This window comes from Lygodium microphyllum, chromosome 26, assembly GCF_053477565.2.
Source record: "Lygodium microphyllum isolate KBCC chromosome 26, Lygodium_microphyllum_v1.1.10, whole genome shotgun sequence".
NCBI classification, from domain to species: domain Eukaryota; kingdom Viridiplantae; phylum Streptophyta; class Polypodiopsida; order Schizaeales; family Lygodiaceae; genus Lygodium; species Lygodium microphyllum.
Window position 1 is genome coordinate 117,018,519 of NC_141160.1, and position 14,226 is coordinate 117,032,744.

The window sequence follows — 14,226 nt, forward strand, 5'->3', positions numbered from 1 at the left end:
TCGAGGGGGTTCTTGAGGAGTGGGGACCGCAGGATGGTCCGCGGCGGTCACGGAGGCACCAGGCGCATTCTTCGGAGCTTGTTTGCTCCAATTATTGTTTGATGTCCCGAGTTATGCAGGATCGAGAGCCCACCTCCGTGAAGGAGGCTTTACAGTCCGCCCCATGGAAGAAAGCTATGGAAGCTGAGTTGGAGGCTATTGAGAGGAATGGCACTTGGTCACTTGTGCCACGCCCCCCGACGAAGAAGGTGATTGGAGTCAAGTGGGTCTTCAAGACCAAATATCTCAGTGATGGTACTTTGGATAAGCACAAGGCTCGCCTTGTTGCTAAGGGTTTTGCCCAGCGCCCAGGGATTGACTGTCATGACACCTTTGCCCCTACAGCTCGTATGGCAACCATTAGAGCTGTTCTTGCTTTGGCTGGCCATAGGAGATGGCCTGTTTATCAGCTGGATGTGAAGTCGGCCTTCCTGAATGGTGATTTGAAGGAGGAGATCTACGTCGAGCAGCCTCCTGGCTTTGGTTCTTCAGATGGGAAAGTCTACAGGTTGAAGAAGGCCCTGTATGGCCTCAAGCAGGCCCCACGAGCTTGGAACGAGAAGATTGATTCGTTCCTCCAGTCTCAGTTGGGATATCGGCAGTCCAAGGCCGATCCGCAGCTGTATGTACACACTTCCGAGGATGGTTGTGTGCTGTTTGTATTATATGTTGATGATTTGATTGTCACAGGTGATGATGCACAGCAGGTCCAGGAGACAAACTCAGCTTTACATCGGACGTTCGAGATGACGGATTTGGGGCTACTCCATTTCTTTTTAGGCCATGAGATTTATCAGTCTCAGAGGGGGATCTTTCTCTCCCAACAGAGATATGTACAGGAGCTTTTGGTGACTTTTGAGATGGAAGATTGTCGGGCCCTCTCTACTCCTATGGATCCGAACTAGAAGGCCACTTCCCATTCAGCTTCTCCTTTGGCGGATGCTTCTCGCTATCGACAGTTGATAGGGTCTTTGATTTGTCTTCTCAACACCAGGGTTGATCTATGTTTTGCTGTTGGGCTCTTGGCAGGGTTCATGAGTGAACCTAAGACGGTGCATTGGCAGGCTGCTCAGAGGATACTTCGGTATCTGAGGGGGACGTCTGCTTTGGGGATTCATTACCCCGCAGGGACAGATGGGTCAGATCTTGTACTTGTAGGTTGGAGCGACTCGGATTGGGCCAGTGACGTGGACCACAGGCGGTCTACAACAGGTTACTGCTTTACTTTGGGTGCAGGTGTTATTTCATGGAGTAGCAAGAAGCAGCCCACGGTAGCCCTTTCGTCTACTGAGGCGGAGTATCGGGCCGCATCTTCCACCACATGCAAGGTTGTGTGGCTTCGGAGATTGTTGGAGGAGCTTGGGTGCCCCCAGACTCGTCCTACATTGCTGCGATGTGACAATGAGAGTTGCATTGCCTTGGCAAGGAATCCTGTTTTTCATGCCCGGACGAAGCACATTGAGATCCAGTACCACTTCATCCGAGAAAAGCTTCTGGATGAGACCATCACTGTGGAGTATTGCAAGACGGAGGATAATCTTGCGGATTTGTTTATGAAGGCGCTTCCTCAGGCTCTACTTCGGCAACATTCCCGATCCCTCAGGCTTCTGCCCTGTCCAGGCTCTGAGAGGGGGGTGTTAGAGATCATAGCCTGTTTAGGCAGCTGCACAGTCAGCAGCAGCAGTCGGACCAGCAGCTACAGTCGGACTGTGCAGTCGGACTGCCACGTGGTAGTCCGATTGCCTGCAGCCGTTTTTACCAGGCTGCGCCCTATTTCTGGCGCCCCATTCTAGGTGGTTTTTCGCCTATTTATTGTCGACGACTTTAGCAGTCTACCCACTCTTCTCTGTCGTAGATTACAGACCGGTGCCGTGCAGATTTCTGTCTCTGTTCACAGATTTCAGACAGCAGACAGTGCAGACTGCAGTAGACTTCGAGGTGGACAGCAGGTCGCATCGTCGAGGTGGAGACACGCAGTCCAGTGCACTACGCCCGTGTATATCTTTGTATTCAACATTCTTTATACAGCAGATCTTCATTGTACACTGTCTCTTTCTCTCCCTTTTCTCTCTGCGTTCTCTCTCTCTCAGTCCTACACTTCCGCACCGCTGCACTCTGACACTACCTAGATGCATTCTTAGACACATGTTGAATGGCAACTAGATGAAGCATAATTTCCATGTTGTCTACCCTTGGCTTTCATGTCAGCCTGCTTCTTATGACAATCTTTGGCTATATGCCCATATCTGCCCGCAATAATGATAGTCCTTATCCCTGTTTGGACTGATCATTTGACTTCTACGATCCTCCTCTACCTTTAGGGAATCTCCCCATGTCTCAAAAAATGCTAGATCCACGTTGGCCCTATGTATTCATGCCATGCTAGGCATTCTATTGCTGCTGTCCATAAGTGTTTTGAGTATCTCCTCGACCTCAAAAAGAGCCATGGCCTCTTCCGCCTCTACCATGCTGGCTAGAGTAAAGAATAGTGTCTCTACTTTGAGATGTACTAGAACCTGTAATCAGCCCAAGCTTAACTTCCTCATGTAGTAGCAAAGTAATCAGCTCATCCCAATCATGGGATTCAGCTCTCACAGAAATAGATGTATCAAATGCTTTATACTCTTTGCCAAGTCCATTCAATGTCACTGCAATCATATCATTCTCAAACACTGAAGATCCAATGGCGGCATGCTGATCCGCTATGTTCTTGATCTTTGTAGTGTAGGCCTGAATGCTTCTGACACTCCTAGACATGTTATTGAACTATTCCTTCAGCTGAATCTTTCTTGCAGGTGTTATATTTCAATAATTCTTCATGAGTATGTCCCATGAATCCTTTGGGGAACTGCATCCACTAATCTGTATAACCATAGCGTCTGATGATATACATAAGGAAAACCAATGTAAAACATTTCATGCTCTCTCAGTCCATATCTTTGAGCCCTTTTTTGATCATTTGTCGGATTCCTTTCAAGCATTTCAGGTTCAACCTCATCACCTGTACTTAAGTCCCAATAACCTCTGCCAACTGAAAAATTCTTCATTCTGAATTTCCACAAGGTAAAATTCTTATTATCCAACTTCTCTCCAATGATCTAGGTAATATTTTCGGTGCCCTCTGCATTAGCCATGGTGCAGTAGACTATGTCCGACTTCTTGCAAGCCAACAAGTGTCCCTGACTCACTGTAGATCTTGACTATTTATGATAGTTTACTGCAACAGATTTACTATCAAAACCATGGTATTTCATCCCTTTAAGTGCTCAAAAACATCCACAAACATGTGTTCCCACTTATAGGTACATTTGTCAATACATATGCTATGTAGTTGCTTTAGGTTTGTAACATGCAACGTTACTGCTAGGATACATACATGTAGTCTGAACACTGTAAACTGTTAGTGACTAGCAACTTATTCAAAGCCAAAAACTGAGTCATATACATGTTATACATTTCCCAAACCTTCATAGACATCTGCTAGTGCATGTAGCAATCCAAACATGACTATACGGGCACAAATCAGTGCATAGACACCAAGTATAAGTGTCAAACCTCCTGTTCACAGATTGCAGTCATCAAATGCTCAGTAAAACTGTCTATCCAACTCCAAAATAGCCTCAAATCATGTCATATATTTACTTTGAAGTGATAGGTTCAATACATAAGCATTTAGGTAACCATAGACATCATGCCTTCATGAATCCAAGTCATAGATTACATTTACTGTAAATGACCAGCTAAGTAGATATCAAGGCATTTGTTTCATCTCTAGATTTCAATCCTCAGTTGCATCCAATGCTCTCTTTAGTCTTCCAAGTATTCAACATACATATGTCAGGTCTCCTGTCATACAAATGATAGGAGCTTCAAAATGGCATGTAATGCTTCAATGCTTGTTGCCTACATTCATTGAAAGTTTCCAACCATTAAAAAATTAGAGATCTCAATATTTTTCAACATAAAATCCCAGCTTCAATGCATGACATCATGTCCATATGACTTCCCATCATATACATATGCTTCAATGGTACTCCTTGACAAGTTTGAGAGCTCCAAGCTCATGTTAGAGGTGCATACATTTGTAGGTTGTCTATATACAACAGACCACTGTTATTTTAGATCTGTAATCAACTCTTCAAGCTCCTAGATGAGCTCTCAGTCAAGCAATTATGCTTTCAGGACTTCATATTCCTTCCACAAGGGCTCCACACAAGCTTCAGACAATGTTTTCAATCATTTGCAGAGATTTGACATCAGCATATAGCTAGGCGCAATCACACAGGTTTGGGCTAATCAAACAGCAGCAACTCATGTTGATTTTGATGAAAATGAGCACCCAAATGTGCTTAAGAATGCTCACTGAAGCTCCTTGATAAGTCTCCATTTTCCTTAAGCTCCTCCACAACTCCATGCTTTAGTGAGCCCATCCATGATGGCTCTGATACCATATTGGAAGAGAGGGAGAGAGACAGAGTAAAGCAGAAGATGAGCCTCGGCTCATTGTTGTTCTTCTTCCATTATTCTTCCGTCATACTAACTGAAAGAGACTTACACACATCGGTATGACTAACCAAGGCTAACTATGGTTAAGTCACTGACTACACCGAATTATTGAATGTCACATACGTATACAGCCCAGCTAATGTCGATCACACATATAAAGATAGACTGACTGAAGAGTAATGGGAGCTTGATATTCTAATATATCTCTTGTCCCTCCCTCATAGGAATTTGATGGTAGCTAGAGCATAAGTCAATCTTAGTGAAAAAGCATACCCCTCTCAACTCATCCAGCAAGTCGTCAATTCATGGGATGGGGTAGTGGTTCTTCACTATGATTTTGTTCAAGTTTTTGTAGTCAATGCACATGTGGAAAGAGCCATCTTTCTTCTTGTCTAATAGGACATGGAATGCATAAGGGGAAGAACTCAGTCCAATGAAACCCATCTCCAACAACTCCCTGAATTGCTTTGCAACCTCTTCACATTCACATTTGGAGAGTTTGTAAGGTGGCTTGTTTACAAGCTTGGGATGAGGTTATAAATCAAGTGGGTGGTCCACTTGTCTCTTAGGGGGAAGGGCTGTAGGCATGTGAAATAGATCACTATACTCCTCAAGTAGGGCCTCCAAGGCTAAATCATTAGATACTTCAAAGGGTTGACCTAAATTGTTCTTATTTAATTGCAAGACAAATATTTGTGAGCATTTCTTAAACTCCCATTCGAGTTGCTTTGCTCTAATGAGCTGAAATTCAGCATGAACTTGAACTCCCTCTAGGTGGATGAGCTGTACATGCATCATAAACTCCATGTAGAGCTTAGATAAGTCCATAGCAATTTCTCCCAATTGTTTCAACAAATCACAACCCAAGACAACATCAATGGGGCCCACATCTAGGGCAATTAGATCAACCAATGCCACATAATTTTCAAGCAAACATAAGGGGATTGTAGGGCATACATGTGTATTGACTTCTTCTTCTCCATTTGCTACTTGGACCTTCAAGGGGTGGTGTAATTCCGTAGGGATGCATTTCAACCAGGCAATGGCTAATTTATGAACAAAACTGTGAGTGCTACCACTATCCACAAGGATGAAGACATGCTTCCCACATGGATATTACCTTGAATGCACAAGGTATTGGGGCTTCAAGAACCCGTCCAAGCATCTAAGGAGATGGAGCAAAGGGAAGTGGTAGGTGGGTGGGATGTCAGATCAAGTATTTTTTATGGACAATTGTCCTAGTCAAAGGAAACCCATCCTCTGGGTCATAGAACTGCTCGTGGTCAACCTCCTCAACATGCTCAACATGGTCAATGTGTGGATAGGTCATCCTCATCATTGTGCCAATCTTCCATGACATACATGCTATGGACCTTGACCTTAACTGACTTGTAAGGGCACTTGGAGGCATGGTTAGTAGTGTACTTATCCCCGCATTTAAAGCATAGACATCTCTCCTTTCGTTCCTTCACAAGATCCGGAGAAATGAAGTAGCAACCATTGGAGCCAAGGGAAGTTGATGCAGAGGAATGTTTATTTTCATCATACTTATTCTCAGCATTAGAGCCAAATATTGTCAAGTGCCCAATTTTCTTTCAGCATGAAAGGTGGGGTAAGTGGGTATTTTGGGGTTGTTATTAGGCATAGAAGTGCCTTGGAAACCACCTCCATATGGGGATGATCTTGAAGGGATATGGGGCTGTCTAGAACCTTGCTGAAAATTTTCATTCTTACGGTACTTCCTTGCATATCTCTCAGCCAGCTCAATTGCTTCAAATAGTGTGGTAGGCTTTTGGGCCATGACATCTGGTGATAGATCTTGGTTCCAATCCATAGATATACTTGTGAAATTTAGCATCATTGCTAATGCTCTCTACATAGATGGTCAAGTTCATAAACTAATTTGTGTATTCACGTATATTGAGGTTACATTGGTCAAGAGTGTACCATCGTCTTGCCAACCGCTCTTTTTCCACAAGGGACACAAATACTTGGACCATATGCATTTTGAAATCTTCCCAATCAATGAATTGATGATTCTCTAGATTGAGATAGCGCCATCATGTGTGGGAAAATCCTTCTAAGTGGAGAGAAGCAAATATAATTTTCTAATCATCAGTGTGGGGATAGATATTGAAGTAGGACTCTACCCAACTTGTACATCCATTCCTCCAAGTCTGATGGTGAGGGAGATTTCCCATTGTACTTAGTGAGAAAAATCTTGTCACGTAGATCATGAGGGCCTTGCTACCCATAAAAACCTTGCTATCCATACATCGCATGATGTCCATACATACCTTGCTTCCCATACATACCATGTGGTGCATGTATCCCATACTACCCATTATAGCCATGCTGCCCATGAGTCCCATGCTAGTCGTTAGTATCATACTGTCAATGATGGGGATGATTCATATACGGTACATGGGGGCTCCTAGTGATAGTGGGGGAGCTTCTACCAAGGGTGGGAGAGGGCCTCAGTGGGGTGTTGGCTACATGGTTAATGGGGGAGCTCAATAGAGGCTCATCATGAACATGAGAGGGTTCACCAATATCATAAGTAGAAGGAGGGGATTCCCTTAGCATCAAGTATGCCATGTGGACCATGCAATGGATCCTGAGGTGGTGGACATCTAGATTTGTGCGTAGAGTCATTTGCCTTAAGCTATAGCTAGCTAAGCAACAAGAGTGGTGAGTTGCTCCAAGGTTTATTGTTGAGTTCTCAAGTTTGAGAGGCCCATTCATTCAATTTCTTCATCAAACTTGGACATCATTTGGTGGTGATTGGTGACCATGTCATTATGTCGTTCCATGTGACGAAGCTCATGCTGACATAGGGTGTGGTTGAGCAGGTTATAGGGATCCGTATCGGGCATTTCCTCTTGCATATCACCATGTTAATCTTGTTTTGAGCTTGGTTTATCATTCATGGAGGTCCTGGAGTCTCTAATTTCCCTCTAGAGCTCTTCATGGGCCTTACTTTTGCCTTTCTCACCAGCCATTTGAATGCAGCTCACAAGACCTAGTATTAGTAAATGGGATATAACTTTTGGTAGGAAACTGCAACTAGTGAGATTTTTGATTCGGATCAAAGGGGAAAAAGCCCTCTTTGAGATGAGCTATTAATCTTTGTGACAAAAAATGATCAAAATATTCTACAATGGGATTTTTGTGTCTGAGCAGTCTGCACCTTTTCCATAGTGACCCTAGTACACAAAAATGGGCATAACTTTCAGATTGTAGCTTTGATTTGATTCAAACCAAAGGGGACGGAGCCCTCTTTGAGCCATAGAGTTTACTCCCAGATGCAATACAAATTTTTTTGTAATAGGATCTTTATGACTATCCTACTTGACCGTGACCAAAAACATTGTATGTCCCTTAGTGCAAAAGCACTATATGGATGAGTCATATGTTGAGAGGCCTCACCAATAACATGAATAACATCCTGAGCATACTGATCACTATCCCAAGCATCATTGCATATCCATCTTCTTTGTGATCAATGCATAAGAAGTGAAGTTTACTACCATACATCTCTTCTAACTACATCCACTTCATGTGTCATACATGGGTGCCATTAGCACTGAAAGGGTGTCCAAGGGGGATCATTGCCCTAGAAGAGGTGGTGATCATGGGAGAGTACCTGCATTTGGATAGGGCTCTAGATCACCAGGAGGTGGTCAAGGTTCTCCCCCCTCCCCCTCGGGGGTGCGGGTTGTGCATCCCTTCAGGGTCTTACATGGTTAGGGAGGGTCACTTGTCTTTTGTCTTACCACCTTGCTTGGCATCGGCCTTTTTCCTCAACTGGATTATATGTGGTAGACATTTTTATTAAGCAATCATCATGAGATGCATTGGAGAGGAAACATTGGGTCATTTCATGAGATGCAAGGATGAACAAAGGCTTGGATAGGGGTTACCATGGCAGTCTAGTGACTCAATGGCTGTTACTTACCCATTAACAAAGGCTATTACTCACTTTGAGAATTATCCAAGACACACAAGACAAAGAGGGGGGTTAATGTCATCTAGTATGATTGATTCAAGATTAGTTATGATGCATTAGGAAGCAAAGGGGGATATTGACCCCAGGGAGTTCACCTGTAAGAAATCATCTATATAACGTGCATTCAAAGGATATTAAGAAATACCCTTTCTTTGCATGCTATAAGGCCTTAAAATGACTCCTTTTACTTTGCTAAACTTACCAATTTTTTTTAAATTTTAATTAAAAATCCATTTTATAAATATAATCTTGCAAGTTTCACTAAATATAATACCCTTTCTTTTGAACTCACGTGGTATCTTACATATTCTATAAGGCGGACTCCCCTGGATATTGACTTTCAGTAGATACATGTATACAAAAAGGGATTGAACTAATAAATCCTATGCAATCTTTAATCTCTCCAACAAAGGGATTAAGCTTAGCAAGTGGATAAATATGAGAGATTAAGATCAAATTGACACACCTCTTCAATGCGCTTGGGGAAGACGGTTCCTAATGCCCATTTGCTCCATCAAGAAAGCCTGGTTTGTTGGAGCACTCCCATGGATGATGACTTCTTCCTACGACATTGAGCTCCCAATTAAACACCCTGATGTACACTGCCTGTGGGTAGCTATTGCAGTTCAACTCAAGCTCTTGATCCAGCCCACAATATCTGGAGCTTTCATGGCTGCCCACAAGAACCCCATGCATGCTAATCTCCATATCTTCAATCTAGGTAAGAAAGAGACAAAAAGGGTGGGGGGCCTCTTGAGGGTTGAGCTCCAGAGGTTATGGGCTAGATCAAGAGCTTGAGCTGAGCTGTAATGGCTGCCCACACGCAGTGTACAACAAGGTGTTCAATTGGGACCTCAAAGTTAGAGGAAGAAGTGCCAATCTTGTTGAAGGGGGGTGCAACCACTTGCCCTAGGGTTCAGGAATTCCAAGGGAGTGTCCAAGAGCTAGAGCACGAGGCATGAAGAGGGCAAGGACAACATCGCAATTTGCATCACAAATAGCGGGCTACAATGCCTGGAGCCTACAATAGGGTTTCCTTCGCCTCAAGGGTACTTGCCAGGTGGGGAATCACCTCAGGGAGCTTGTGGGGCAGCTAGATGTTGAGGTTGAGAGCTAGTTGCAACGAGGAAGGGATTTGGGGGTAGTTCACCATGGAGGCTTGAGGGAAAAGCTTGGTGGGGAAGAGAGAGAAGTCTAGAGCAAAAAGTAAATGTGGTTTTTTCCTTCTCTAAATTGTTGTACCTCCAACTTGCCTTGGATCCCCTAAAATCTGCATGAAAAGAAGTGGTGACCTACTAGTTTCGCCATTTTATCTCCAGTTATGTTTGAATCTCCGGCCATATCTCCTACTTGCTTCAAAAGCTGAGACTAATTGTAGTCCTTCCTATTGTATCTGTACTTGTAACTTGAATAGTTAGGGTTTTGGGGATTTGAGAAAGGAGAAAGGGAAAAGAAAAAAAGGACCAAAGCCTGAAGCTTTGATACCACTTGTAATGAATGAAGCTGGGAGGAGAGAGGAGAAAGAGCTAAAGGGAAAGAAAGAGAACATGAAGAAGAGATAAAAAGAAGACTAGAAGAGGAGAGAGAAAGATAGAAAAGAGGGGAGAAGGAAGGAGGAAACCATGGAAGCTGAAGATAAAGGTGAAGAGTGTGTTCTTGATAATAAGTGGTCACCCTAATCTAGGACTCTTACACCTTATATACCCTGGTCAGTGTGATTGGGTGTCTAACCCCTAGTTTCTATGTATCCCACTCGTCACACAAGAAACAACGTTGTGTTGTTGTTTCCACTACGTAGGCTGAATATGTAGCTGCATCTTTAGCGGCTTGAGAGTTAGTATGGCTTCAAGAAGTTCTATAAGATATTGGCCATCCTCCTTTCTCCACCACACCACTTCGATATGATAGCCAAAGTGCTATTAGCCTTGCTAAAGACTATGTTCAACATAACAAGTCTAAACATATTGCAATGCATTATCATTATGTTCGATATGAAGTAAAGAAAGGCATGATCGTGCTTGAATATTGTCCAAGTGATCAGATGAGTGCATATATATTCACAAAAGGACTTAATGAAGCGTGCTTCACTCTGCTATGCTCAGAACTTGGAGTTGTCTCAACTTCAATCATTGGGAATTAATCTACTATGACATTATAGTGCCATTGTACATACTCCTTGTATGCACCATACACTTCACACATGCACATACACTTTACACCTTGGTCATCTTTGTATATATATATTCAGTTTCACTTCACATGCACAGATTCACTTTACATGTACACAATAATCCTTCTTGATCATGTTTGTACATTTGTATATAGGAGCTTGGGTTTTTCCCTTTGTTCTCCCCAATGGTTTTTTCATCCATAGCTAGAGACATTTGTTTAAGTGGGGATGTTCGAGCTATATATAGCTCACCCTATCTAGACTAGGTCTCACCTATATATATGTAGATTGTGATCAATATGAGATAGTCTTTGAGAGTGTACATGGTCTCTCTCTCTCTCTCTCTCTCTCTCTCTCTCTCTCTTGCAAAACTATTTTTTGAATGAATAAAAATAAAGACAAGTTTCCAAAGCAATGGGGTGTTCAAAATCTATATGAAATATGGATTTTGTGAGTCAATACGTGAAGTATCTACCAGTATTGTTAAGAGCACAACAAATTCCAACCGATACAAATACACTAGAATGTCATGTTTTTGGTTAGCATTCCCTCCTCCTCCTCCTTCGTCTCAGTCTCATCATCCGCCGCTCCGCTTTCCGTCTTCTTCGCTTGGCGATACTAACACTCGTTTTATTATTGTCTCGGGACAGCCACGCTCCCTTCCGTATTGCTCAAATCCCATGTGCGCTTACAGCCTGCTGGCCACTTCCTCTAAACCAACCTGCAGGCTGCTGAGCAGTTGATGTCCCTCTCCAGCATTTGACGATGTAAGACAACCGCAACTCCTTTGCATTACAATGAATGTGCTTGCAATGACTTTTTAATTTCCCTAGCATGACATTCAAAGGCTGCATTTGCTGTCTTTGAGCGCCATCCCTATAAATGTTTCTGCTTCCGATTCAACCTTGCTGTTTCAGCCCATTCCCATACATATTGCTCTTTCCAATTACTACAATTTATGCAATTAAATATTGGACTTGAGCCAATGGGGTTGTAGCTGCATATATATATATAATGTGTGTGTGTGTGTGTGTAAGTTTGTCCTTAATATGCTAACAAGTTATCTTTGTTGACATTTTGTTATAGAACTTACTTATATCATATTTTTTCTCCCCAAAAATTGTTCACACTTCAACCCCTTCCTTTTCTGCATTCAAGGGGAAAAAAGTTTTGTCAACATTGATCTGAATTCTATGTTTGTAGTTTTTGCTTAGTACATTATTATTAACATGCACCAATTACAGCCATGGCGTGTAGCGAGATGGATTCCTATATTAGCTTTGTTGGGAACACATTCAAGGGCCAACCAGCCAAGTATACAGAATTTCTCCGCTTGTCAGAGTATTTTGGATTCCTTCCATGGATGTAATATACAATAAACCCTTGCACAATTAATCCTATTGTTGGTGTTAGTGAATTTGGCAACTCTCTTTTGAAAATTATGATTTTGGTTTGAACAAGTTAAAGAAGCATAAATCATTTGAATTGATCATATCAATACCAACTACCATAAGAGTATCTACTGATCCTAAGATAAAATTTGCAAATTGATCTTATACATTAACGCTCCAACACAAAAAAATTATTGACCATCTAATAACTTTGGACAGGGAGGGTCATTCTGATGATTATGCCGAAGCAATTACAAAGCTACAAGATCTATTTAAGGGACACTCTGATTTGATGCTAGGGTTTGGCATAGTCCATCCCCCTAGTCCATTTGACGAGCGAGAACGACGTCGTCGATTAAGGAAGCCAAGTGAGCTTGATCAGGCACACAATTATATTAAGAAACTCCAGGTGATTTTATGCTCTTTTCCTACTTTACTCCTACTTACCTAATGATAATGTGTAAATATCAAGAGGCACAAACATAAAAGGTTTTTTGACATTTTCCCATGTGGGAAAAGGGAATCTTTTTGCCTTTTTCTTCGCAATAGTCTTTAACAACATGAGCTTCTACTCAAGAGGCATGATATCATCTAGCTAGTTGTTGTTGGGGGTTTAGCCCCCACCCTACACTAGTAGCTCCCTACCCCAACCATAGCTAGCTAGTATGTGGTCTCTCCCATGCAAAAGCTCATTGTATTGTCATAATTCACTAGATGGGGATTACAGTGGGAATTTGTCTCAAATGTCTTGTGAAAATCTTTTACCATGTTTCAATGCCAAGAGTTGAATATGAGTTCTTTGTTTCCTATGGATCCAGACTAGGTTTAAGGATAATGAACAAGTATACCAAGAATTCTTGAAACTCCTTCGAATGTATTGGTCAGGTGATAGGACTATAACTCGGCTTTACCTGGAGGTCAGTAATATTCACATGTGGCACTCGTACTTATTTGGTTTTCTACACATGCTTTAGAACGAATTGGCTAACTATTGTTCTCACACTCCATATGAACTCTCATACTATGTTTTAAATTGATGTGTCCAAGCTTTCTATCTCTAGAGACATGCTCATTAAGCTATTAGGGTTATTTTCTTTCTAGCTAGTTTCATTTTGTTTTTACTAACAAATTGGTTATTGCATATGCAACTATTCATAAAGACCACTCAATAGAGATTCTTTAATATTGCGATTATCATTTACCAAAAAAAATTGTCAAGAAGAGTAACATTATGCCTCCAATGTGCATATTTGCTCACTTCTCCATACACAAGATTGTAATGAACTTTAAGGTTGTGCAATAAACTAGATTTATTTAGAGATTTGCCAAATATTTTCTAGATTTGCAAATTGATTGTAGTGGTCATTTCTTATCCTGAAATATTTTTAAAGATTGTATTAATTGGCATATCATTGATGTAGTGATTATTGTCATGGTTCCAGGTTGCAGACCTCTTTAAGGATCATGAAGATTTAGTTCAAGAGTTTACCAATTTTCTACCTAAATTCTAGTCATGAGGCATTAGAAGTTCATCTCAAAAGACCTCTTAAAGCTCCAAGCTTTGCAAATATGATTGGGTATTGGTCTCATAGGGGAATTAGCAAAGCCTAAATATCTAGTTGATGTTGTTTGACTTGATATTGCTTTCCATTAAAAATAAGATAATACGATTTTCTTACTCGGATGCAATTTTAGAAAGGGATGATGGCTGTGTGTTTGTTTCAAGGGTCACAAAACTTACCACATGAAAGCAATTTGACCTTCAAAAGAAGTCAAATTTATATGGCACTCATTCCTACCTAGCTTAATTAAGCAATTTGACCTTCAAAAGAAACCGGATTTTCTTGGTGGTCATCCCTTAAAGGGATGAAGTATTGTCTATCTCAATTATGCAAAAGTCAAATTTCCTATTGCCTTACTTCCAACTAGGAATACCTTTAGAATATTGTATTAGAAGTTACCAATGTTTTGGGCTTTATCCAACTAGTTTCACTTTAAAAAAATGAATAGCAAAAAAGGAAGGTGGGCACACACATAGATATATATATAAATAATAAAAGGGCACTAATTACATGATGGTCCTCAAGAGACCAATTACTATCGTATAGTAT

The 14,226-nt window shown here is 41.6% G+C and overlaps 1 protein-coding gene across 1 annotated transcript; it reads left to right on the top strand.

The window, feature by feature from the left end:
* Positions 1-11,343: 11,343 nt before the first annotated feature.
* Positions 11,344-13,908, top strand: LOC148013733 (paired amphipathic helix protein Sin3-like 3). The gene is made up of 5 exons (XM_087668609.1): positions 11,344-11,491; positions 11,969-12,089; positions 12,335-12,524; positions 12,934-13,032; positions 13,558-13,908. The coding sequence occupies exons 2-5, from the start codon at positions 11,971-11,973 to the stop codon at positions 13,624-13,626; spliced, it is 477 nt and encodes a 158-aa protein (XP_087524735.1). The 5' UTR covers positions 11,344-11,491; positions 11,969-11,970; the 3' UTR covers positions 13,627-13,908.
* The last annotated feature ends 318 nt before the right edge of the window (positions 13,909-14,226 follow it).